General features: G+C 40.1%; 2 protein-coding genes across 2 annotated transcripts; both read right to left on the reverse strand.

Annotated features, from left to right (window-relative positions):
• Nucleotides 1-1,945: 1,945 nt before the first annotated feature.
• Nucleotides 1,946-7,408, reverse strand: KRT12 (keratin 12). The gene is made up of 8 exons (XM_045526456.1): nucleotides 6,812-7,408; nucleotides 6,350-6,432; nucleotides 5,242-5,398; nucleotides 4,013-4,174; nucleotides 3,804-3,929; nucleotides 3,443-3,663; nucleotides 2,877-2,950; nucleotides 1,946-2,397 (listed from the first exon to the last, which is right to left on the reverse strand). Exons 1-8 carry the CDS (start codon nucleotides 7,406-7,408, stop codon nucleotides 2,300-2,302), a joined length of 1,518 nt encoding a protein of 505 aa, XP_045382412.1. The 3' UTR covers nucleotides 1,946-2,299.
• A 5,482-nt stretch (nucleotides 7,409-12,890) lies between these two features.
• On the reverse strand, nucleotides 12,891-20,721 carry KRT20 (keratin 20). Its single transcript, XM_045526458.1, has 8 exons — nucleotides 20,295-20,721; nucleotides 18,341-18,423; nucleotides 16,919-17,075; nucleotides 16,412-16,573; nucleotides 16,156-16,281; nucleotides 15,017-15,237; nucleotides 14,274-14,311; nucleotides 12,891-13,379 (listed from the first exon to the last, which is right to left on the reverse strand). The coding sequence occupies exons 1-8, from the start codon at nucleotides 20,718-20,720 to the stop codon at nucleotides 13,282-13,284; spliced, it is 1,311 nt and encodes a 436-aa protein (XP_045382414.1). The 5' UTR covers nucleotide 20,721; the 3' UTR covers nucleotides 12,891-13,281.
• Between the last annotated feature and the right edge of the window lie 4,773 nt (nucleotides 20,722-25,494).

The raw sequence follows: 25,494 nt of genomic DNA on the forward strand, positions 1-25,494 counted from the left end.
AATCCTAGCAATTGGAGCTTCAGTAGAAAATTTTGTTAAATCACTAATTTTTTCTGAGGTGGTCTTTTCTCCCCATGGTATGGCAGTTGACTTCTCCCAGAGCGTGTAATCAAAGAGGCCAAGGCAAAGCCAAAAACCTTTTGTGACCTGTCCTTGGAAGTCATACACTGTCACTTCTTCAATAGGCCTGCTGTCTGTTCACTGTGGGAGGGAACTACACAAGGCCATGAGGACCACTGGGGCCGTTTTGGAGGCTACAAGAAGTAATCAATGTATAGATGGTATTTAAAGCCATGGGATTAGATGAATTTACCTGGGGAGGGAGTATAGAGAGAAGACAAGAGGATTGAGCCAACATTCAGAAGTCACAGAGAGAAGCCTGAGAAAAAACTTCCAGTGCAATGGTGTCTCTGGGAGCCCCATGGAAAAAAATATTTCCAAAAGAAGGAAATGCTGAGAAACCAAGATACCAGCCAAGAAATGACCGCTGCATTTATACTTATGCAAAAACTCTTTCTGCATTGAGTCTTGCACCATTCGGATGTAATTACAGAGAAAACAGATGTTATTTAAATGGTTACTATTTGCAGGCACTTTTGAGTACCAGGGAAGTGGCATCATTTATTACTTGGGGGCTATGGACCTTTTTAGTAAAAGACCCTGATAATCTCTTTGGTTTTGAAAGGTAAAGGTCTCCAGGGAGGTGTGCTGGAAGGTGAGGGCTAAACAGATAGCTGAATGCATAATGAAGTGAGATGAGTAGAGTACCTGAAACCGTTAAAAAAAATACTAAAAGGAAGAGTGACTTGAGAAAGCTGCATACTGAAGCAAGTCAGCTTAAAATGGCATGACAGCCCTCCACTGGGTTTTGCACCCAGTTCTGGAATTCCTCCAGGCAGGACTCCTCCCTCTCCCTTCTGCTCCTTTGTCCCTCCTTGCTCACCAGTTCCTCGGGTTTCTTCATCCCATTTTGGTTCCACACGTAAATAATAGGACATGAATATTGAACACTTTCTAGAGCCAGTGCTTTCTAAGTTCCTAGTGTTTTATGTATATTACCTCATCTAACCTTCACAAAGCCCATGCTATGAAGGAGGTACTATCATCACTGTCATTTCCACTTTAAGAAATTGAGGCACACAAAGGTTAAGTTCTTTGCTATTAAGTAACAGAGCCAGGGTTTGAACCCAGTCTGGTGTCAGAGCACAGGCTGCTAATCTTTAAATCCTATTCTTGTTTTCCTTCTAGGGTTTTGAATTTGGCAATTCACATTGAACCATCTCCTCAGGCTGAAACTTTCACTGCCTTCTGCCCCAACACACACCATGACTTCTGTTATTGGTTTGTGGGTCTGACCCCCCCCCACCCCCAGTAGAAATCCCACCCTGGGCCTCACTGCTGCCAAATAGGAGAAAGTAGAACAAGGCAATTATTTGTTCACCCCCCTGTGTCTTTTCACACGTATTTGCCCTGTTCCCTTTCTCCCTTGTCTGCCTGGCTGGTTTCTGTGTGCAGCATTTCATTGCCACCTGACAAATTGTTCACTTCCTCCTCTGTGTGTCCTTTGAACTTCTATTTGACCTCTTTCACTGTATCACCATTCCTGAAAGATGTCTACCTCTGCCCTCAACTGTGTCCTCAGGCAAAGAACAGATCTTATTCTTCGCTGAGTTTCTGATCCAGCAGACTATAGCGGCTCAGTAAGTGATTCTTGACTGCACAAAAGAAGGTGCTAGAAAATCCCCTTTAGTGGACAATATAATCTTGCTACAGCCTTGATGGGCTGATGTAAAAAGGATAGAACTTCTAAGAGAATCTTCTTAATCTCCCACCCTGACATCTTTGTCCCAGTGTTTATCTACTTTGTTATTAGAATGTCAAAAACCTCTCTCTATGCCCTTGACATTATTGTTGGAATCAGGAAGGCACACATTTCACATCACTGCCATTCATCTTTTATTAAAATTAACTCTATTAAAACAACACTACTTGATCAAAGCTCTGTGATTAAAAAATTATTCCAGGTCAACAGAAGAAAGGTCATTAAAAGACTACTCCAGGTCCAGGAAGATGTAGGGTAAATTTTGTTTGTTATAAAGAGAAATGTAGCCACAATGACTTATGATTAAAATTGTTTCAGAAGGGCAAAAAGGACTCAGCGTGAATAGGGAATCCAAAGAAAATGAAACAGAAGAAACAGAGATTGAACAAATATAGCATCTCACTCTGAAAGGAATAATTTCTACTTGTAAATTTCTCGTTCCTAATGAACCAATCATAGGGCAGATGTTGTGAACGTTTACATTAGTTCTTCAATTTCCTGAACTTGGGATGAGACCACCTCACCATTCACCATCTCCTGCACAACTGTCTTGATTTTTCGTTTTTTGGTTGGGTCTAAAGATAAAAATGGAATAAAGGGGGCAAAAGTTAGTGTTTCAAATATTAATCCAAAATTGGCTGCTGTTTAAGCTTCTAAATTAGGTGTTGGCTGATACTTCAAATTTAAACTTTCAAAAGTAACTTTTACATTCTTAAAAAATGTGTTTTATCTAATGAAAATAAAATGTTTAGTGTTGTGCAGAAATGAAAATATTTTTCTTTTTAAGCATTTTAAAGCTGGTTATGGTGCTCATAATATCTTGTTGCAGGGTAGTTTTTTTTTCCCTTCTAGGCTTGCTGAAAGTTTTAAATACAGTGCAGACTACTCATTTTGCAGCAGGAATGTATACATGTTTTTCGTTGGCTCAGAATATAAATATACTTTAAATTTAAATTCTTAAGAATACTGCAATAGTCAATGAGATCTTACCATTTTCATTATTAATAAATAGGATTATGACTTATTCTAAGTGATTCTTAGGGACTTTGCATACCTTTAGAGGAATCAATTGACTCTGCTTGAGATTTGGAGTCTGCCACAAATAGAAGACTCTCATCCAAACCATCACTGTAAGAAAACAAAGGAGATGATATTAGAAAGTGAAGCAGCCTGGCAATTAATGAGAGATCTGGTCTTAGAAATTAGATTTCCCAATTTACAGCCCTGAGTTCTTCCCACAAGTCCAGACTGATAGTCCTTTTAGAAAGTTTGCTAGCGTAGGTGGTTCAGATGGCTACCACTCCGATGTGTCATTCTTTTCATGGGGTCACTGATACCAGAAATTGAATGGGTGATTTTTCTAGTACATGGAAATACTCCTTTACAATATGTCTCTAACTGTGGTGCCTTTGCTCTTTGCAGTGGTTTATGAATTATTAAGATAATAGGTAAAAACACTTTGCAAAGTGTAGAGCATTTAGCAAAGCCCAGGCATATCTTTACTAGATTTGTGGTTTTCTGTCCACTGAAGAACCATTCCTTCTATTGCAGCAAAACCTGCATCTGGTGTCCATTGTCTGTCGGCCCCTGAAGGTATTGTCCACCTAATTGTCTATTCACCCTTGGGCCTCCCCGTCCAGCAGGCGGCGGTAGGTCTCAATCTCCAGCTCCAGGCGGGCCTTGACGTCCAGCAGCCGCTGGTGGTCCGCGTTCTGGCGCTCGGCGTCCGCGCGCACCTGGAGCAGCTGCGCCTCCAGGCTGCCGATGAGCTGCTGCACCTGGGACAGCTGGCCGCAGTAATCGCCCTCGGCTTCGGCCAGCGAGTCCTCCAGGGATTTCTTCTGCACGCGGGAGGGAAATGACACAGACAGAACAATGGAGGGGACTGACAAGAGGAGGCAGCCAACGGCCTAACGTTATTTGGACGCGACGTTTCTTGCGAAGTTGGAATGATGCCGCGTCTCTGTGCGCGCGCGCCTACCATGGCCAGCTGGGACTGGAGCTCGATCTCCAGGTTTTGCACGGCGCGCCGCAGGTCGGTGACCTCGCTCTTGCTGGACTGAAGCTGCTCGGTGTTGGTGCTGATCTCCTTCCTGAGCTCCCCGCTCTGCAACAGCAAACAGGCCCGAGGGGACGCTTACGGGTCGTGCTGCGAATGTCGTCAAAGCCTTCTGCTTTTGTTTGTCTTACCTTTTCCATGAACCAGGCTTCCGCGTCCTTCCGATTCTGCTCGGCGATGGTTTCGTACTGCGCCCTCATGTCATTGAGGAGCCTGGTGAGGTCCACTCCGGGGGCAGCGTCCATTTCGACGCTGACCTCGCCTGGGCCCCCCACTCGGAAGCTTTGGAGCTCCTGGGGACAGCACGTGAGAGAGAGAGAGGGGGCGATTCAGGAGCCCATTGTGACTTTCCGTGGCCCCTAGGTACTTCTGCCATCGTGGGCCTTTTTCTCCACAAAAATACATTAAAAATTCTATTTTATGACTGCGTTGGTATAAAGATAGATATATTAATACAATATATTAAAACATTTTTACCTAAAAGTTTCTTCTGATTTTACACTTTAAGACATATTCTGTGGGTCCCTAAAATTATCACAGGCCCTAGGGGTGATGGATAAGTTGGCTCTGCTTGTTAAGGGGCCACAGCCTTTACATGGAAGAAGGCCGGGAGTACAGTCCCTGGGGGTTTCACCTACAGCTGCCAAACCGCAGGCTGCACACAGTCCCTGGGTTTGCACACCGTTTGTGCCGCAGTCATTGAAAACCCAGTAGACACTACTTTGGAAGCCTATTGTCAATGTCCATTCACACCAGCCTGCGATATACACACTGTAGCACATCGGAGTTCTCTCTGTGTGTGTGTGTGTGTGTGTGTGTGTGTATTACCCTGTGTACCACACATGCATACACACAGAAATCCAAAAGAAATGGCCATTTTATTTATTTATTTATTTATTTTTTGAGACAGAGTCTCACTTTGTTGCCCGGGCTAGAGTGAGTGCCATGGCATCAGCCTAGCTCACAGCAACCTCAAACTCCAGGGCTTAAGCGATCCTACTGCCTCAGCCTCCCGAGTAGCTGGGACTACAGGCATGCGCCACCATGCCCGGCTAATTTTTTGTATATATATTTTTAGTTGGCCAGATAGTTTTTATTTCTATTTTTAGTAGAGACGGGGTCTCGCTCAGGCTGGTCTCGAACTCCTGACCTCGAGCGATCCACCCGCTTCGGCCTCCCAGAGGGCTAGGATTACAGGCGTGAGCCACCGCGCCCGGCCCAGAAATGGCCATTTTAACAGGGAGATAATGTATCCTCCATATCTGTCCTAACTCCAGGTTTATAAATTTGAAATTGTAATTCTTGGGTCTGGGAGGAAAAAAAAAAAAAAGCAGCTTAGTCTGGCTGTCCTAGGACTGACCTCCTCGTGGTTCTTCTTCATGTAGGCCAGCTCCTCGTTCAGGTTCTCAATCTGCATCTCCAGGTCAGTCTTGGACAGGGCCAGCTCGTCCAGAACGCGGCGCAGGCCATTGATGTCGGCCTCCACCGTCTGGCGCAGGGCCAGCTCGTTCTCATACCTGAAAACCGAGTGCAAAGCAGCTTAGGGAATCAATGCAACGATTTGAACAAGGCCCCTGCCGTATTCAGGGTTATGTTGTTCATACATCTGTGCGAGTATTGAATAATAGCAGCATTGCAGCATATGAGGCAGTTGTTTTTGTAACTATTTTCTTTTCTTGTTTCCCCCCATATTTTACTGCTCAGTTGGAAAGGAGAAGAAAAGGAGGTGATGCTTTTCTACCAGCAATGAACCCCAATAGCACTGCATGCCAAGGGAACATCTCCCCCTTTGCTGGCTGCCCTGGCTGTGAATAGCTGCAGCCCCTCTCTAGGTGGAGTTGCTAATGGCATCCTGAAAGCAACTGAACATAAAATAATAGTTACTATTTTTACTTAACATTCCTCATGATTTAATTTAAAACACTGATACTTCTTTAGTAGTTTTCACCAAGATTTTACAGGCTTAAGACCATCACTACTGCAACTTCCTGTGTGGAAATTTTGTGAGTCGAAAAGGAAATTAGTATTTCTTCCTGATGTCTGTGAGAGTGAGGCATGGGAAAGGAGGTAGGAATATAGAAATAAGGGCATGGTTCATCTTTCAGTTGTGTGTGTCATCAGGAAAGCAACAGTTCATTTAACCCCTTGACAAGAAATTATTAATGCATTTTGATACATTGAAAATTGAGGTTGAGGACATTGGTGGAATTATGGTCAATAGCACATTACAAATATGGTGATCCATAGTCCTAGGTTTAAGCAACTTAAAATTTAAGGACACTTAATGCAAATTGTGTCTGATTCTAATTACTTCCTAGAATACTGTATGTTGGATTTACCAAAACGCTAAATGCGTGGAGCATGCGAACTTCAGGAGATTTGAAATATTTGCTATCAACGAAGGCAAGAAAATAAGGAATGAGAAGAAATAGAGGGGTGTGTCAGTGATGATCAGTCTTTCTGCTCACTTCATCCGGAAGTCCTCTGCAGCCAGTCTGGCGTTGTCAATCTGCAGGAGGAGCTGGGCATTTCCAATGTTGGCAGAAATGATCTGGCAAAATCGGGAGAGACACACAAAGTGAAATCCTACAATAGTGGTATTATACAAATGTATTTTTGACATGAAGCTTACAGTGGTGGTGTTCAAATGCTGTTTTATTAAAAGTTTAAGTCACTTTTCTAAGAAAATATATTTATCAAGTAATATTGAAAAATTCAGAAACATGCATTTCCTACAGAAAGATAGTGGAAATACAGTCACTCCATGGCAAATGATAAAATGGAACTAAACAACCTGGGATGAGAAAATTGCGTCAAGTATAGTCTGATTGAAAAAATATCTAAATTGCAGGTGATTATCACTGTAAAATACTGTAATTGTAAAAAAGAAAAATAATTCCAAAATCCCCCCCCCCAAATCATCTTCTTACCTTATTCCTGAGGTCTTCAATCAGTGGATAATATTTACTGTAATCACTCTGTGATGCAGGGTCTCCAGTCCCCGTTCCTCGTGTTTCATACCATTCACGAATTTTGTTTTCTAGCTCAGTATTAGCTTCTTCTAGAGCTCGAACCTTATCCAGGTAGGAAGCTAATCTATCATTAAGATTTTGCATGGTTTGTTTCTCTGATCCAGAAAGAAGGCCTCCATCATTGCCAGAGATAATACCTAGGGAAGCATTTCCTGGGCTTCCCCCAAATCCAATCCCCAGCCCTCCAAAGCCACCTCCCCCCATAGCTCTCCCATAACCAGTGCCCAGTCCTCCTGCCAAGGAGCTTCCCAATCCTCCTGCCCAGGAACTTCCAGAGCCACCACCAAAGCCAGCACTAGAACCAAACATGGAAGCAGCAGAAAAGCCTCCCCCATGGCTGGCTCCAAAGCCAAAGGCACTTCCCCCATAGCCACTTCCAGCACTGGAAGCAGACATGACCCTGGGTCTGCCTGCTATCCCGCTCTGCGAGGACAGCCGCCGGGACAGTCCAGAGTTGCGCACTGAGAGCGAAATGCTGTTGCTTGGGAGATCCATAGCCTGGGGAAGGAGGCCACCACCAGAGAGGAAGCGGTGTCAGCAAGCCGAAACGGTAACCTTTTATAGGCTGTGAGATGGGTGTTGCAGTTGAAAAGTTCACTTTCTCCACTCAAAATAAGGTGCCTCCCCTACTCCCTTTTTGGCCAGCTTGACAAGCAAATGATTTATGTCTAATGAAAATTCATTGATATAGAAATAATTGGATAATCATTTGCATTAAATATTTATTATACTAAAAAGAAAGCTGGGTGGAGTAGAGTGAGGTTGTCATAAGGAATTTTTCTTCTCTGAATTATTCTATCGCCTGTCTTCTCAGCACTGCCCAGTGTCTTACACAGAGTAGGAAAGCAACGAATGATTGTTGAGTGGAGAAATTAATAAATACTGCTTCCTGAGCCTTGAGCTTTTTGAAGTTCTTCATTCATTTTTCCTATTTGTTTCCTTCAGAAAATCCAACATAAGCCATCCAATTGTGATCTCGTGTATCTTCTAGTGCAATGTGGTTTCAGAAGCATCTGTGAAATGCACTGGAGAAGGTGAGAAATAAATTCATCTTCCAGATTGAAACTGGAATTTGAATTTTTGAGGATTTAAAAGCGTCATTAGGATATGGCATGGTTTCTTTTTCCCGATTTGGAGGAGAAGACCTCTTAAACACTGAAAAGAGCTATTTTTGGGTAGAATATTATAGTTCTTTCAGCAGTTTTTTCTTTACATAAGAATTGACCTTCTTAGTAAACTCCATGAAATCAGGGGGCTTGTCTCATTGTTCAGTGCTCTCCCTCCAGCATGTATTACGTATATTCCTTCAACAGACGTTGCCAATTAGAAAAATTAGCTGGGCGTGGTGGTGAGACACCTGTAGTCCCCGCTACTTGGGAGGCTGAGCAGGAGGATCACTGGAGACCACGAGTTGGAAGTTGCAATGAGCTATAAAGACGCCACTGCCCTCTAGCCCAGGCAACAGAGCAAGTCCCTATCTCAAAAAAATAAATAAAGGAAAAAGCTAATTTATATATATGTATTTTTGGTTGTCCAGATAATTTCTTTCTATTTTTTAGTAGAGATGCAGTCTCGCTCTTGCTCAGGCTGGTCTTGAACTCCTGGCCTCAAGGAATCCTCCTGCCTTGGCCTCCCAATGTGCTAGGATTACAGGCATGAGCCACCACACCTGGCCAACATTTTCCCTTTAAAAAACACCTTTCTTTTTGAATTTCTCAGTGTACAGGCTGAGACCCAGAGAATGACATTTCATGGCTTATAAGAAATGATGCTGCATATGAAATTCTGCAAACATGTAGGCAAATGTGTTTTTAGTTATAGCTTTGACCTATAACCACATCTCCAGAGATCTTATAAAGCACAAGTTAAGCTTGTATTCCCCACACGGGAACTTGACATTGTAGTTGTTAACTATTCACTCACAAGTGGTGTTCCCTCTGCACCCCCCAGCCCCTTGCCCCCAAGACAGGGATTCCATTTTGCTGCCATAGAAATGAAAACAGAAGCTATTACTTGCTTACAGAGCCAATGGGAGTGTGCCAAATTAAAAATTGTACCTTAGTGACATGGTCACATAATATGGGAATATGATTCACTTGTATTTTTGAACTTGGAAAAAATTTTGTGCTGAAATGTATGCTTTCCAACTCTAATGTCTATATGTAAATTTTGAATAATTGCTCAACATCTATACATTTTGTTTCTACATTATATGTTAATGTTTCTATGTATATTATATATTATCTGAGACTAAGCTTCTCAGGTAGGGAGACTATATCTAATTTATTTTTTGTCCTGAGTCGTAGCCTCGTGTTTGGCTGAACTTTATCACTACACTCCTGCAGTTATTTCACTTGAAAGCACTTAATTCTTAATGTGTTTAAATGTGTCACTTAAGATTCACTTCATTTGAAAATGACTATGTCCTAATTTACTGGTATGCTTTGACCAAGATTTATTCTGAATTCAGTTATGAATGGGGAGCAACTTCAGAAGTTGAAAAGGGAAATATTTCTTCTTCAGTGGCTTTTTTTTTTTTTTGGGAAGGGGGAGGCTACGTTAAATAATCAAGTCTCTGCTTTAGAGTTTTTAGAAGTGAAAATAATTTTTTTTGACAGCTGTGTAAAATGTATAGGCAGAGAGGAATGCAAAAAAAAAAAAAAAAAGAAGGACACAATCTTGGGCTTGTTGGCAAAGTGATTACAAAGGTTGAGGCACAGAGGAAAATGACTAGAGCCAGGGCAAACTGTTCAAAAGAATTCTGTCTTCCATTTTTGTAGAGTTTAGGGAATATTCAAAATGGAGAAAATTCTTCATGTGGTATTTGTAAATATTTAGATTTTTATTAAGTCAAGCGTGCACTCATCTTTTCAAGTTAGGTTGGTTAGTTTCCTGCTCTTTGCAGGATTTTCCACCTGAGTTCTTTCCCTTAAAGTTAGCCCTGGCACTTTCTGCAACTCACTGATTGCTCAGTCCATAGCACCTTTGGCTTTGAATAAGAGTTTAAGGTCCTGTGAGTGAGTGAAATAATGTTGGGTTGCCTGCATTTTATTTGTTGTACTTTTGAGATGAGGGTTAAACAAGGACCCCCAAAGAGGCACGAGTGAGCCTGACTTCTGGACTTCAGAGCTTGATGATTCTCGAAAGCAGGGGAGGATTTTGGAAGTGGTACGTGGTCAGAGAGAGGAGCAAGATAAAATAATACCCTGGTTAAGGGGAATCTTGGAAGTGAGCCTAGGGGAGGGAAAACAGAGATATTTGAAGGGAAATTAAAAAATAGAAATCACTAACCAACGCTTTAAGTTGGATTTTTTTTTTTCCTTCTACAGACAGTATCTCACTGCTCTGTTGCCCAGGCTGACAGTGTGGTTGTGTGATCATAGCTCACTGCAACCTCGAACTCCTAGGCTCAAGCAGTCTTCCCTCTTCAGCTTCCCAAGTAGCTGGGACTTAAGTTGGAGTTGTTATCGGGGGTGTAATCAGGTATCTTAGACTGACCATGAGTGAGTGAGGTTGAGAATAGAGGGTGTCCAGGGGAACTCTTTGGCCATGTTTTGATTTTATATCACTGCATGTCTTTTTCCTTTTTAGATGTTGCCAGACTCCGTATAGAAATAATCCCTAGAGCCCAGAAAAAATAGTTCTCTCCATCCTAACCTCATCTCTAGGGGTTCCCTCTGATTTTGATAGCTCTGCTTCTGCACTGATGATTTCATATAAAGTGAGGAAATACATGGATGATAATTCTAATGTGTGACAAAGAGACCTATATTTAAGGACTGCAAATCTCCTCTGCATCTGTATATACTGTCAGAAATAAGATCGTGCTGTTCTGGTTCTTAGCTCACGTAAGAAGTATAGATAGATACAAAGATTAAGGCTTCACTTTCACACAGCAACTACTGGCAGAACTGGAAGTAGAACCCCACCATCTGGTTCCACTTGTATGTGTGGTTTCACCTACTTTCTTTAAAAAATTACTTGGAAGAAAGTAGAGATAGACGAAGAAGGATGGGGGAAAAATCTTTATTTTTCTGATATGAAACTGAGTCAAGAATAATAATTCCACCTCTTTGAACAAAGTGTCATTATTGCCATATGACAATGATCATGCCTAATCAATTCCAAACCCATCTGCTTAGGATTTTTATTCATCAGACTTACAGTCTCTGGTATTTGTATGTCAGAGTTTCAGACGATTTTGGAATGTGTCTTGGTAGTTGAAAAAGCATTCACTTGTAAAAGTTAACATCTTTAAAAGCAATTTACTAGCTGGCATGACTTGAAAGGAAATTAAGAAAAAAATAAGTTGTGAAACTTCTTCACTTCTTTGAAAAACAAAGCAATGAAAATGGGTGAAAATATCGTTTCTGATAAAAGTTTGTGCTGAATCAAGTCGTGTGTGATGTTAGCTAACAAAGGTGGACAGTTGCCACAATTGGCTGTTGTGTCTGGCTAATGAAAATGACAATTAGAAAACATGGAAACAACAAAGGCAGGCAAATGCCTGTTTCAAGTACGAATCACATTTTGTTTTGTTGTGTAATTAGTTGCTTAAGAGGGTATTAGCTTTAAACAAACAGCCCCAAGTTCAGTCTCATTCTACTGCTCAGTAACTTTGTGGCTTTGAGAAAGTATTTATCTCATGTCTCCATATATAATCCTCATTTATCTTTATATGTAACATGGGGATAATAAGTTTGAACCACATGAAATTATTATTTTTCAAGGTCTGAAATTATATGTTGGCAAGGTCCTATGATTCAACCTAATAGCTTCTACCTCATAGGATTATTGTGAGAATTAAATGAGAAATATGTGAAATGGTTGGAATGCTTGGTCATAGTAGGTGCTCAATAAATGGTGGGTATTATCAATATTATTCTTGAGTGAATCACATAATTATTTTCTATATAATAAGCAAACTCAAAATATTTACAACTTATATGTCAAATTTTAAGTCCAATCTATCGTATCATTGTATTTACTAGAATACAATGATATAGGGCAAATTCATTTTTCCCATAAGCACTCACATGCAGTTATTGCTCACTGAAATGCAAAAAGGGTGAGGATACAATACATATCTTTTTGTATCTGGCTTCTTTCACTTACTGTAATATCTTCTGTTTTCGAGATTCATCTGTGTTATAGCAAATGTCAGTACTTCATTCCTTTTTATTACCACATAATATCCTATTGTATGGATGTATTACATTTTGTTTATTCGTTGTCAGTTGATGGATGTTTGGGCTGTTTCTACTGGGGGCTATTATGAATAATGCTGCTCTGAACATTTGTGTACAAAAGAACACAGTGTATGACTCCATTTGTATGAAATGTCCGGAATAGGCAAATCCATAGGCAGAGGAAGTAGTAATAGATTAGTCGCTGTGAGGGACTGAGGGGAAGGGGAATGGGAGTGGCTACTAATTGGTATGAAGTTTCTTTCTGGGGTGATGAAACATTCTAAAATTAGATAGTGGTGATGGTTGCACAACCTTATAAATATTCTGAAGATCACTGAATTTGTACACATTGTAAGGGTGAGTTTCCTGGTGTATGAATTAAATCTTAGTAACGCTGTTATTGAAAAAACAGTGAGAAACATTTCATTCTATACATTTGCCACACAAAGAAAGAGAGCACCTGAAGGTTTATACAGTTTATCGTCAAAAGGAGACACGTTCTGCCTTGAGAAGGCTTTCTCTAATTTTGTTTTCAATCCACTCCCATTTCAGGCATTGTACTTCATTCTCATTCTGCTCAGCATTTGTGATTGGAATTTGACTCTCAAATTATTCAAAGAGCTGGGTTGGGTTTTAAAAGGCAGCAGGAACAATGGAAAAAGACAGATACAGCTCAAAGGTAGCAGAATTGTACTGATACTGGAAATTCAGTGAGATTAACCAAGAAATTGGCTCAATTAAGAATCCAGGGGCTGCCAAATGGGAGCTTTGCAATTCAGAAACAGGAAAAAATTAGAGAAAGGTTTATGTGCAATTTGCATAGACTGCTCTGCTATGTGAGGTTTGGTATAATTGAAATGTACTGCAATTTTCAGGAACATTACCTACAAATTGATATTAGGCGGTCTATAGCTTGTAATTAATGTGCTTCATGATGAAGATGGCAGTAATGATATTTTAAATATTCTAGTGCTCATTGGATTTCATTTTTGTAGGCAATTTTCAGCTCCTCTGAGTAAAACATTTATATTCAATTACAAAGTCTGATAAATAGGCTTTCCCCCTTCTAATCACCACAAAGTATTGATAGTGCTTTCTTATGGCCCCTTTCTTGTCGGGAGCAAAAGTTATGGCCACATTTCTTTCAAAACCTCAGCAGCATCTCTTTCTGGCAGCTGTTTACAGGCGTTCTTCCACCTCTTTGACTTCAGATGACACGACCTTGCCGTCCACTACTTCTTGCACCACTGTCTTAATCTTCCTGGTTTTCTTTATATCTGAATTCACATTAAACATTAAATGTTAATTCAGGCATGTGACTCTGAAGATTTGTAAAACTCAACTTTAAATTATTAGTTTGTACTTATTTCCTTCTTTTAGGAAAAAAAGTTGAACCATTTTCTTTCTTAAATAATCTTAAGTCCATTTTATAAATAAATGTGGAAAATGTGCCACTCTCCCCAAATTTACAAATTTCCTACTGTCCCCACCCTTGAACAGAAATTGGCGATCTTGAATTAAGCAAAATTCACCTTTGAGTCTTATTTTCCCTTTTCAGGCTCTCAGGATGTCTCAGGACAGCAATAACACAGGCCAAGAAAATCACGCTTTTATAGGGAGTGCGCCAAAATTCCCACCAAGAGGGTTTCTTTATTCTACATATTAGATTTTTAGAATCCCTGGTGTCATATCTGCTCATTTGAGAATTGGCATCTGCTATGGTCGCCCAAAGTTCATATGTTGGAAACTTATCTCCGATGCAACAGCTTTGGGAGGTGGGGCCTAATAGGAGGTGAATTAATGGATTAATGTCATTATCTCAGGAGAGGTTAATAATCGTGGGAGTAGGCTTATTATAAAAGCAAGTTCAGACCACTCTTGCTCTCTCTGGCTCTTGCATACACTGTCTTGCTCTTCTGCCTTCTGCCATGAGACGACATAGCAAGAAGGCCCTCACCAAATGCCAGCACCTTAATGATATTGGACTTCCCAGCCCCCAGAACCATGAGCCAAATAAACTTCTATTGTTTATAAATTACCCAGTCTCACATACTCTGTTACAGCAGCAGAAAACAGACTAAGACAGCCTCCCTTTACTTTTCACCAATGGCACATGGTTGATGGAAAGCTGCTGAGTATTAGAGAAAATGTGCAAACATTGAGAAACTTACCTCTTTCTTCCAGGGTGTTTAACTGATAGTCCGTAGTTCTGTTTTTTTTTTTTTTTTTTTTTTTTTAATAAAAAAAAGAAAAAACAGAAAAATGTGTTATTGCCATTTTGAAAATGGAGTGTCTTCCTGACTTTTATGTTTCAAAGCAAAGTCTTTGTGTGTTTTAATACTGTTTTCTATTTTTTTCCCTTTTACAATGCTTGCTATTGCAAACTTGAGTGTCTTGCTTTTTAACTTGAAAAATACATGGTTTCAAAATGGGCTGGTTTCACATATGCTAGAAGTTTTTATACTTAAAATAATGCAAGTTCAAATCTCATGTTAACCTTTTGATGTTCTTGGGTGTGGTATCTGAGAACAGTTGCTACTGCCACACTGATGGTTCTCAAACTGGCTCCCATGGATCTCTGTGGCCTATTATTAACTTCACGAGCTCTCAATGACAATTTCCAAAAAGTCGTGCTTTCAATTATATATGAATCATAAAAATTAACATAAGCATAATCTGTATCATTTAGATAGCCATCTTCTAACTTAGTCCTACCACACAACCTCAAGGCTGTACTTGATATTTCAGGGGTGTGTGTACTTTTTGGCTTATTTTTGTTGTTTTATTGTTGTTATTGTTGTTGTTGATGGTAGTGTGTGTGTGTGTAATTACTTTTGGGTAACAAGTGACAGGGACATTGAAATAGGAGAGCATACAGACATTGGCATATACCCCTTAATGCTAAGAGCCTTACTTTACATCTTCTCCTTCCAGAAGGCGGCGGTAAGTAGCAATTTCCTGCTCAAGCCGGATCTTTAGGTCAAGAAGAGTATTGTATTCAGCATTCTGGCGTTCAGCGTCGCTCCGAATCTGCATCAGTTGGGCCTCTAGAGAGCTCAGCAGAGCCTGGAGTTTGGCCAACTGATCCCTAAAACGAGCATTGATCTCCTCTAGTGTGTGCTCCAAAGATTCTTTCTATAAGCACAAGAAAAGAGGGAGTTTCTTATTTAAGGACTTGATTTAAGAGGTGGGTTCATTTTAATTTCTTTAAGAAGAGTTTCTGCAGCCAGTCACTGTGGGCCTCATGTGTATTTCTAGCTCCCTCTCCCGTTCTTCCCGTGAGGCAACCTCAGCCAGCCAGCTCTTGGAGTATTTCTTTGTCTGTAGCTCTGCACCCACTGTTCTCTCAGGGTGGCACATTACTGTTCTTGATAGTTGCTTCCTTACATTGTGAGGGGGTTATGCCTCCAGCTCCTTCCTCAGGCTTGGCCATGCGATTTGTGGTGTTTCTGGAGTGGAGGACTAGACTTCCTCAACCCATTGACACCAGGCTTGGGCATGTGACTCTCTTTGGCTAATGAAATGCAGGTGGACCTGACAAATGCCTTTTCTGAGAAGCTTTAAGAGCTATCCTGTGGTCCTGCCATTGCTCTTTCTTTCTGCCACAACACTGGCATGTCCCAGATAGGATCTAGTCCTTTCACCCCCTGGGAGCGGAAATGTCCAGGAGCACAGCTGCAGCCAACCCACGAAGGATGTAGAGTTGCTGTGGGCCACTGTGACTTGAAGTTATCATGACTGATTTGCTTGGCCTGGAATGTCTCTACTCCTATTCTTCAGCTTCAAAATTCATCTCAAATTTTAAGATCTAGTTTAAATGCCACCTTCCCTGTGAAATGTCCCAGTTCTCTTTCCTCTGCCTTTGTGTAGTGCATTGCCCTTTCCTCGAGTTCTCTCTGTCCTTTAATTATGATCAGTTGTTTGACCTGTTTCCCTGCCGGCTCTGCAAGGGCAAAGGTTATTTCTTATTGGTTTTTGCATTTGCAGAGTTCCTAACACAGACACTTAGTAAACACACACAGGATTGAGACATGGAAGTTAGATGTGCTTTACCATGCTGAGATGGGACTGGAGTTCTATCTCTAGGCTCTGGGAGGTGCGTCTCAGCTCGGTCAGTTGAGACTCAGTTCCTTTTAACTCTTCAGTGTTCAGTTTGACTTGTTGCTGTAGAGTTTTAGTCTAAAATTCCAAGAATGAAAAAGAAAAATAAATGAGTAATGAAGGAAAGAGGGAAGGAAGGGAAAACGAGTTATCCCTTTCTGGAGGACAGCTTCTCTGTATTTGCTGACACTTTAAATTATGCTGTTACCTGTTTCTCAAAGTTTTCTTTGGCGTCCTGAACGTTCTGCTGGGCCATGACTTCGTACTTCTGCCTCATTTCATTCATCATGGCGCCGAGGTTCAGGCTGGGAGCAGCATCCACCTCCACGTTGACGGTGTTGCCCAGGTGCCTGCGCAGGCTGTCGACTTCCTACGGGAGCGAAAATCCCCATTGACTTTAGTCTGAAACGCATTCTCAGATAAGGCTGGGCAGAAAAGACATGAGAAGTTTTCTGGCTTCTTTCATTGGGAGTAAGTAAAAAAGAAAGAACATAAGAACCTATATAGGGCTTTACTGTGGTCCAGGTTCTGCTCTAAGCCATTTATTTAACCTAAAGCAACTTTATGAAAAGAAGTTAGGGCTTACATCATTATTGCTGTCATCTTCATCATCTCCATCACCACCACCAACTCTTCTCCCACCTTCTGTTCCTCCTCCTCTTCCTCATTATTACTAGAGCCTAATTCCCAATACCACTGTGGAGTATTTCCTCACCTCCTCGTGCTCTTTCTTGAGGAGAGCCAGGTCTCTATTCAGATCCTCAATTTGAAGCTCCAGGTCTGCTTTGCGTAGGGTTAGATCATCAAAGACCTTATTCAGGCCTTGGAGGTCGGCTTCCACCGTCAGGCGCATGCCCCTCTCAGTCTCATACCTGCCAAGTAATTAGCATGCAGAGACAACAGTCCTTCTGAAGGGATTATAGGAGAGATAATCTAATGAGATATATTTTTATGTGGTACATGAGGAGATATTTCAACACTTTATAATGTCTTCCTTTATACATTCATGAAATGTGCATGAGAACCTGGAGTCAGATAATTTGTTTCATACTATCATCTCTGTGATTTGGAGTGACTGGTAAAAGGCAATTTGAAATAACTTTAAAAGTTTCTAAATTACAGAGTATATTTTAAAAAGAAATTTTAAAAATTGTTTTAATTACTGTGTCAGCAAAGGATTATGATTGATATTACAGAACGGTTAGTTTTACTTAATGAAATGTTCATGATAAACTGATATATCCAAAGTGAACTATCTCAGACAGTCGTACATTTTCCTCTACCATCTTAGATACGCTCACTGTTCTAAAACAGCAAACTTCAAAAGATAATAATGCAACGGGACACTCAGATACTGACTTAGCAAAATTGGAATGAATGAATTTTACTGCTTTAATCTTCAGATCTGTTTTCCCATTTGCTTCTTTTTATTCCCTGGTAGCATTAAAATGCTACCCTTTTAACCTTTTAATCACAGAGGACTTTTTGGTGTTAATACATTATATAAATTTAGGGTGAGGAAGCCCTAATGTAGAAGCAGTTTATGAGTAACAGCTCTGATCAACTGTGGTGTGATTACTACAAACATAATTCAAAGCGTATTAACCAAGATTGGTCCTGGTTCTTTGATTGGTCAGACCATACCGTAAAGCACAGGTGAACTAGAAAGCATCAAGAGTCACCCCTGGAACTGGGGTCATACACCTGTAATTGCTTGACTACTCGGAGAATCACTAAGTGTGGACATAAGGCTCTCTTAAATAACAGAAAGGCGCTTAGGCAGAATGGGAATTATAAATCGTTTTGTTATTACTCCAAAGGGCAGAATTAGGTTCAGTAGGTAAAAAGGTAGATGCCAGGTTACTAAAAAAAGAACATTTTAGCAACCAGAACAGTGGTAGTTACTGAAGGTGTTCAGTTACATGCTGGGTGATCAAATATTAGGGTTGTGGAAGACAGAAGTCCATCCCTGAGTGCTGGGCTAGACCACATGGTTTCTAACATCCTTTCCACTTGAAGGTTCCTGAAATATTTAATTTAGTTCCTTTACCAACAATAACATGGAAAGCTGAGTGTCATGAAGGACTACTAAAAAGAATTCTTTTTCAGAAAGTTTGCCATCTCTAAGAGAACCTACTTCAGTCTGAAGTCCTCGGCAGCCAGTTTGGCATTGTCAATTTGCAGGACACAACGTGCATTTTGCAGCTGAGCATCCTTAATCTGGAAAATACGTGAGGAAAAAAATGACACTTTTAATTGGATGGGAGTTTTTACAAAGACTGAGTTTATCCTCAGATACAACCACTCTTATGTCAAAAATGATGTTCATTTCAAGAATTTCCATGTGAAAATAGACAGAAAGAATAATGACATGGTATTTAACATAATAGGGTTGTAAAATGCAACTCTAGACCACAGGGTTTGGTCTACTTTCTTGTGACTTTACAAAAAGAGAATTTAACTACACTTGAGTCATCAAACTCATATTAAGTGCTTTGCCTTTGATGTTATTCCTGCTTAGAATGTTCCTGTTAGCCCTTCTCACTTGGTGAACTCCCACTCCTCCCTTACACCTTGGCTTAAACAACATCACTTCAAGGGAGCCTTGAATGATGTCCTCAAAACTGAACTGGGTGATCTGCCTGTGCTCTCACTATCCCTCTGTGTGGTAGGTGCCTTTGTTGATACCTGTTTTCTCCTAAATCATATTATGTTCACTACCATATTCCCCAGGGTCCAGCATGGTACCTAGCACCTAGTTATTCACTACATGTTGCTGAATGAATGAACACTTGCTATATCGTGGGAGTTGTGTTAGGCAGTAGGAATATCAGCACAGATGAGGTCTGGATCTTAAGAAGTGGTTAACTAGGGGGTGAGTTTTCCAAGATGCAAATAGATCAAAAATCTACTTGGAGAAGATGTTAAAATGACATGTCTCTTTCAACAGATCTGGCCCTAGAGAGGGCCACCTTCATATGATGGCTATGCCTGTGTATTCGAGATGATCCAAAGTAGAGTCAGAAACATGAGATAGGTATCAGAGACAGGCTGGCTTATTTTGAACGTTTTTGGTGAGAGTCTGAGGAGGGTGAGCTGTTGGCAGGAAGGACCGTTTAAATACCACTGCTTTACATGCTTACAGTTCCTGAAATCCCAAAATCACTTCCAGTAGAGTCTCTGAATCGAATCGCACTGATGTCTAATACAACTCAAGAAAAAGAGATTTCCTAGTAAGTAAGTGGCTTTACCCTAAAGGAATATGAATCTTAAAATAGAAATGAAAATGAAAGGACAGTTTTCTTGTTAGATAAGAACAGTAAAGCAAAGTAAGCGCTCTGTGTCATATCTGAAATCTCCAATTAGGAGCAAAGTCTTCTCCTTTTCTTCATGCAATTGGTAAAATGGAGAACTCCACCTTTTTTGACTGACATGGGAGCAGGTTGTGATATGATTGAGATAAATGTGAATTGGGGGCAATAGAACATTTTATTGCTGTAGAGGTAGTTTCTGAACTGCTTGGTGATGATGGTCATGTTATTAAACAGAATATTTAAAAACCCAGGTACCGTTAACACCCAGAACTCCGTGCCCTGTTTCCACCCTGAATCACTTAATTTTTTAAATCCAATACAGCATTCAAATACTCGTATTACAAAATTTACATAAATAAAAGGAGAAAAATCTCTGAATTGACTGGGGTTTCAAAAGTTGATGAGGACTAGGTGAAAAACTAAGAAAGATTTATCACATAAAAAATCTTTAGGTCTTTTCAGAAAAATCGTTTACTACCCATTTAGCCCTGACGTGGTAAGCTGTTAACAAAGATACAGATTATGAGACTGGAGGATAAAATTTTCATATTTTTTATGTAATTAGATTAAAAAATTTAAAACACAGTATGATTTAAAGTCATTCCATTATAGAGTCAGGTACTCCAGCACTAAGGGTAGATGAAAGAATGTTTACAGATGTAGCATTTCAGCCTAACTTGCTTTAGCAAGGCCATTTGGACCCACCTAACACAAATGCCCTCTTGATCTATCATGAAGCTGAACAGTAGAGTAGGAAACACAGGCATCGTCCCTCACCTGATTTTGCAGCTCCTTGATTTGATTGTAATATGCACTGTAGTCCCTACCAGTGCTGGGCGCGTTGTTCTGGTACCACTGCTTGATCTGTGCTTCAAGTTTGAAGTTGGACTGCTCCAGGGACCGCACTGTCTCTAGGTAGCTTGCCAGACGGTCATTTAGGTTCTGCATGGTCATTTTCTCATTACCAAGCAACAGGTCCCCGCCGCCGGCGCCGGTGAGATTGCTCCCGTAGCTCACCATGGGTCTGGAGGTGGAGATGCGGGTGCCATGACCCCCGGCACCCCCGTAGACGCTGGGTGCAGCCCCGAAGAGCAGCGTGCCCCTCATGCTTGGGCTGAGTGCAGGGCCCTGAAAGGAGGAACTCAGGGTTCTGTGGAAGCTTCTGCGACTAAAATCCTTTGGGGATTCCAGGATGAAGGACATGTTGCTTCTGGATGGTTGCAGCAGTCTATCTAGCGGTGGGTGTTGAGCTGGCCTTTTATGGAGTCCACAGAAAAGAAACTCCTCCTCTGTTGACATGTCACTAGGATTGGCAGCACTGTCCACTTTGCCTTGCCTTTTTTTTTTTTTTTTCCCCTTTGTACAGCAATATGTTTAATTCAATTCCAGAAATTACCACTAGAGGCATTTCTTAGAGGCTTTTCTCAGGGGTGATTTCTTTTTTCAAACAGAGCTAACAAAAGGAAACAGGGAGGTGTATTCTTTTAGCCCTTGCACCTGTCATGGCAGGTTTTTTTTTTTGGTCCTAATGTACACATAAAGAATGTTTGCAATCCTCATGTATAATTTAGGTATCTAAAAAGACAGATGTGGGCACATAATTGAAAGTCACACTGGCGTTCAAGGACAATGGTTTATTTCTACTGATGAATTGGTTTTCAGAACCGCTGTTTTATACTCTTTTCTTTTTTTTTTTCTTTTGCTTTCAAGTTTATGCCTGTTTAGACATGTTACTTTATAAGGCTACTAAAATATTTTGTACAAACACAAAACCTTGAATATTTAAAAGAGGAATGAAATATTTACACATTTGGAGGTGTAGGTTGGGAAAATGAATTAGGTTAGGTTAGATGATTTTGGAGGTTTGTTTCTTCTGTTTCTAATGTTCTATGACTAGATAATGCATTTTAAGTTTTCAGTCACTGCCTGGCTTTAGGTCCTGTTACCAAGAAACGTAGAATAAATTGCATAGTGCTTTGCCCCGGGCATGGTGCATGGGGGGGGTCTGTCTTTCTCGAGGAAGGTCAGCTCAACACGCGCCAGGAGACAGACTCTGCTTTATCCATTCTGAAGCTACAGGTGCTCCTTGTGAGAATTCCCTAAAGGATTTCAGCAGCAGAGGCTTCCCCAGACCTCTGGTCTTCCTTGTATGTCCCCACAGTCACAGCACGGGGAGTGCCTTGGGGCTACACCCGGCTTCCAGGGTGAGCCGGAGGCCACTGTGTGCGTGTGACCTCCAGACACACGGCTCCATCTCACCAGTGGGGATCTGATCGTAGTCACTGAATAAACGCTTTATTCACTTGCTTCTCTTCATTCAAACCCCTGGCCGAAAATTCACACCTCCCTTGAAGCATTTAAATCCCTTCCTTAATCAAATTAATTAGAAGAGATTGGAAAAGTCACCAAAAAAAATCATTCATTATCATCCTGATGCTTTAATTGCATTGAGATTTGTGTAGAATTAAAGCAATCGAACAAGCAAACACAAACGAAACAATGAAAAACATAGAATGTGGAATTTACTTGTCTTGTTTTAGTGGCTCATTTGTTGTTGCTGTTGTTGCTCTGAAAGCCAGTCTCTTAAAAATAAAAGAGTTGATTCTCTAGAAACCAGTGGCTTTTGAATTTTGAGTTTAAGTTTCTTCTACAAACACCTTTCCTCCAAAGTAAGGTCGGATCATACTATTTCTCTCTTATAAACAGCACACTTTCAAATAATATGTTGTGTTAGATTTTATCTCAGTTATATCACAAGAGTAAAAATTGAGATATAAAGTTAAACCTACTTTGTGCATTTTATGATATATGTGTGAACAGCTGCTATATTTTTATGCATTCATATATTCATCAGCCAATACTGAGGGCTCACACCAATGACTGAACATGTCACAAGCAGAACTTGCTATTTATTAAAGTTATAAATCACTTTGTTAACAGATGTCACACCTAAAATCTATAGTAAAGAAGAACTTTTCATAAACACATGAGCCATGTTCTTCTTTATTCATAAATTCAAAAAATGAATGTGGTTTTTGATATTGATTAAGGGCGTAGGAGGAGGTTGCTTGATTAAAGTTATTAGAAAATTATACTATTTACACAAGTTTTGCAGTGAGTTAGTCTCGGCTAAGAGTTTTATATGCTAACACATATGATCAAGGCGTGTACAAGCATTATTTAAGTCAATAGTTAGCTTTGTAACTGGAAAGGAATATAAATGTAGTTGTTAAACATGATAATTTTTATTCTCTTTTTTTTTTTAGCACATTTGTTGCTTATGGCTGGACCTAGTTATGTTTAAGTCAAAGAGTTAAAATCCCATTTTTAATTTTTTGGAGAAATAACTTTGTCTATGGGTTATCCTACAGATTTTTGGCTAGATTTTATAGGCTTTTGAGGTTTTTAAATTTAAAATAAAATATGATACAATGGGGCTATCGTTATGAGACACAGTCATCCAATCTACTAATTTGTTGAAGTAGAAAAATTCCCCTTGGAAAAGCTTCCATGTGTTTATGTAAGGGCAGAAGAGTTTGCATAAACACATGGAAGCTTTTCCAAGGGGAATTTTTTATGCTTTGGTAAGGTTATTCTATCTTATAATGCGACCACAAGAAATCAAGCTAGTATTTCCCAGCAATTCATTTTTCTGAATTATACCTGAGAATTGAATAAACATCCTTTGCTGACCCTTGTTCATATGCAAAGTCATGAATTTAGAGCCCCTGATATTTCAGCCTGTTGGGTGACTGCATCTATAAATAAATACTTATTAGATCCCAACTTCCTTATTTTAATAGGAGGTGCATTTTGACCTCTAGGACAGACTCAACTGAGGGTGTTAATGATTAATATTAAGTAGGGCCAGTAGTTGGGGAGCTGTTATAGGCACTGTAGTTTTCAAAGGACTTTCAACTTTTTTCCTTTTCTTCCATCACAGGTAAGCAATTGCAGTTTGGATATGATAGACTAGAGTCTGCAATCTCTGGAGTGATTGTCTTCTTCAGACAGGGAGAAGGAGGGTATAAGTAAAGATGAAGGAAGTTTGGCCATGAGTTATTTGTTGAAGCTGGGGGATGAGTACCAGGAGATTGATACAGTAAACTTACACTATTATGTTTTGCATAGCTAATCTGGCATATTTAGTTTTTTTTTTGTACTTATTTGGTAGTTTTCAGCTGTACTTCAATGAGTTAGTGGATTTGTTGTCTCATAGTGGCTATGGAATTATTGGAGGGAGAATACAAAGTGTTTTTAGAAAATAAAAGATAAACTTGAAAATTGGAGCAAGTACTAGGAAGATTTGAAAAATCAGCCAGAAAAAATAAATAAAGTAATGATAATTAAAAGTTCAGTGGATGGGACCAACAACAGATTAAGCAAGGCCAAACAGAGAATTATTGAACAAAAAGACAGCTCTAAGGAAATTATTCAGAATGCGGCTAAGTGACGAAGGGAGAGTCAAGAGGCATGAAGGCTAGAGATAGAAAGTCTAATTATGTCTCATCAGAGTTCCGGAGGAATACGAGAGAGAATAAGAAAAGAAAACATTCAACAAGGTAAAAATTGAGAATTTTCTAGAATTGTTTAAAGAAACAAATTCTCCATTAAGGAGACCTAATGAATTCCAGGCAAAATGAGTCAAAATAAATCACAACTACACACATCAGAACAGAAAACCAAATAATAAAGACAGGATCTTACAGGCAGGTAGAGAGGAAAGAGAGATCACCAGCAAAGGAGTGGTGGTTGGACGGATGGCTAACTCCTTGAGAGTGACAGTGGACACTGGAAATGGAACATCATCTTCAGTGTGCTGGAGGAAGTACTGCCACGCTGAGATTTGCCTACTCAGTGACATTATCTTTGAAGGAGTCTAAAATAAAGACATTTTCAGGATAACAGAAACTGAGTTTGCCATTAGCTTCTAGATTTTCACTAAAAGCGACCTGAAAGGATTTTAAGCAGAAGGAAGGTGATTTCAGTTGGAAGTTCTGAGATGCAAAACAGGATGATGAACAAATAGAGCTCAACGTATGTGACCAAATCTAAATGAATATTGGCTATAAACAGGGGCCCACGAGGACAGGGTTTGGGGAGGGGTCGTGGCAAAGGGCTACGAGATGTGTTCACATGTGGTCACGCGGAGTTTGTGGAGCCTGTGTTGGACCCAAGTGGAGAATGCCCGCAGGAAGAAGACTGTTGAATATTCTGATCTGGAGACCAGGCCAGGAGTGCATAATAAAATATATAGGAAAGGTTTCCTCCAACCTTGTTGATTCCCACACTTACTCCTCATATATAAATTATTACCACCATAATTCTAGTTCACTTGTCTTCGAAAACTCCAGAGTCAAATCTCTGCACAGACAGACCACAAGTTCTCAGTAGAAGCCACGTTGCATAGACCTCGTTGCTGCCTGGAGTTTTTTTCTTTCTCTAGACTGCTACATTATCATGTTATTGAACATTTTGTTCATTGTGATAACATAAAAATGTGGTGTTTATGGTGCTTGAGTGCAATTTTTGAAGACTCCAGAAAATATTGCCTAGCTATAGGCTAAAATATTGTTGGTGAAATATGATCATTTAGCTAAGTGATAATAACTAGTTAACATTGAACTTTTTTGGATTGTATTTTAAGGGAAGAAATGATCAGTGATTTCGTTTTATGATGTACTTTTATGTTATTGAAACAACCCAAACTTATGATTTTTGAAAACAAATAAGCAAGAGGCAAGTCATCCTGTGTGTTTTATTTTTCATGATACTTGTTTTTAAACACAAAGAACTGTATAGGCTCTCATATCTGGAAGACCTTGAAAATCATGTAGGCCATCCTTATGTTGCAAATGAGAGAGCTGAGGTGTACCTAGCCTAATGACTTGCCTATTGCAACAATACAAATATAGTAAGTTGAGATTAAACAACATAATATTTGCTCTCTAAATTGATTTTCAGTATGTTTGCATGA

The sequence above is a fragment of the Lemur catta genome, chromosome 15 (genome assembly GCF_020740605.2).
Source record: "Lemur catta isolate mLemCat1 chromosome 15, mLemCat1.pri, whole genome shotgun sequence".
In the NCBI taxonomy this organism is placed as follows: domain Eukaryota; kingdom Metazoa; phylum Chordata; class Mammalia; order Primates; family Lemuridae; genus Lemur; species Lemur catta.

What these genes read in the sequence shown, in the direction of transcription:
- KRT12 (XM_045526456.1), bottom strand. Translation starts at nt 7,408, where the DNA reads ATGGATCTCCCAAGCAACAGCATTTCGCTCTCAGTGCGCAACTCTGGA. An exon ending in TTGAAGACCTCAGGAATAAG is followed by an intron (nt 6,433 to 6,811) that starts GTAAGAAGATGA and finishes CGATTTTGCCAG; the next exon opens with ATCATTTCTGCCAACATTGG. An exon ending in GCAGAGGACTTCCGGATGAA is followed by an intron (nt 5,399 to 6,349) that starts GTGAGCAGAAAG and finishes CTCGGTTTTCAG; the next exon opens with GTATGAGAACGAGCTGGCCC.
- KRT20 (XM_045526458.1), bottom strand. Translation starts at nt 20,720, where the DNA reads ATGTCCTTCATCCTGGAATCCCCAAAGGATTTTAGTCGCAGAAGCTTC. An exon ending in TCAAGAAAGAGCACGAGGAG is followed by an intron (nt 16,574 to 16,918) that starts GTGAGGAAATAC and finishes TCGCTCCCGTAG; the next exon opens with GAAGTCGACAGCCTGCGCAG. An exon ending in AAACACCCTGGAAGAAAGAG is followed by an intron (nt 13,380 to 14,273) that starts GTAAGTTTCTCA and finishes ATGTGAATTCAG; the next exon opens with ATATAAAGAAAACCAGGAAG.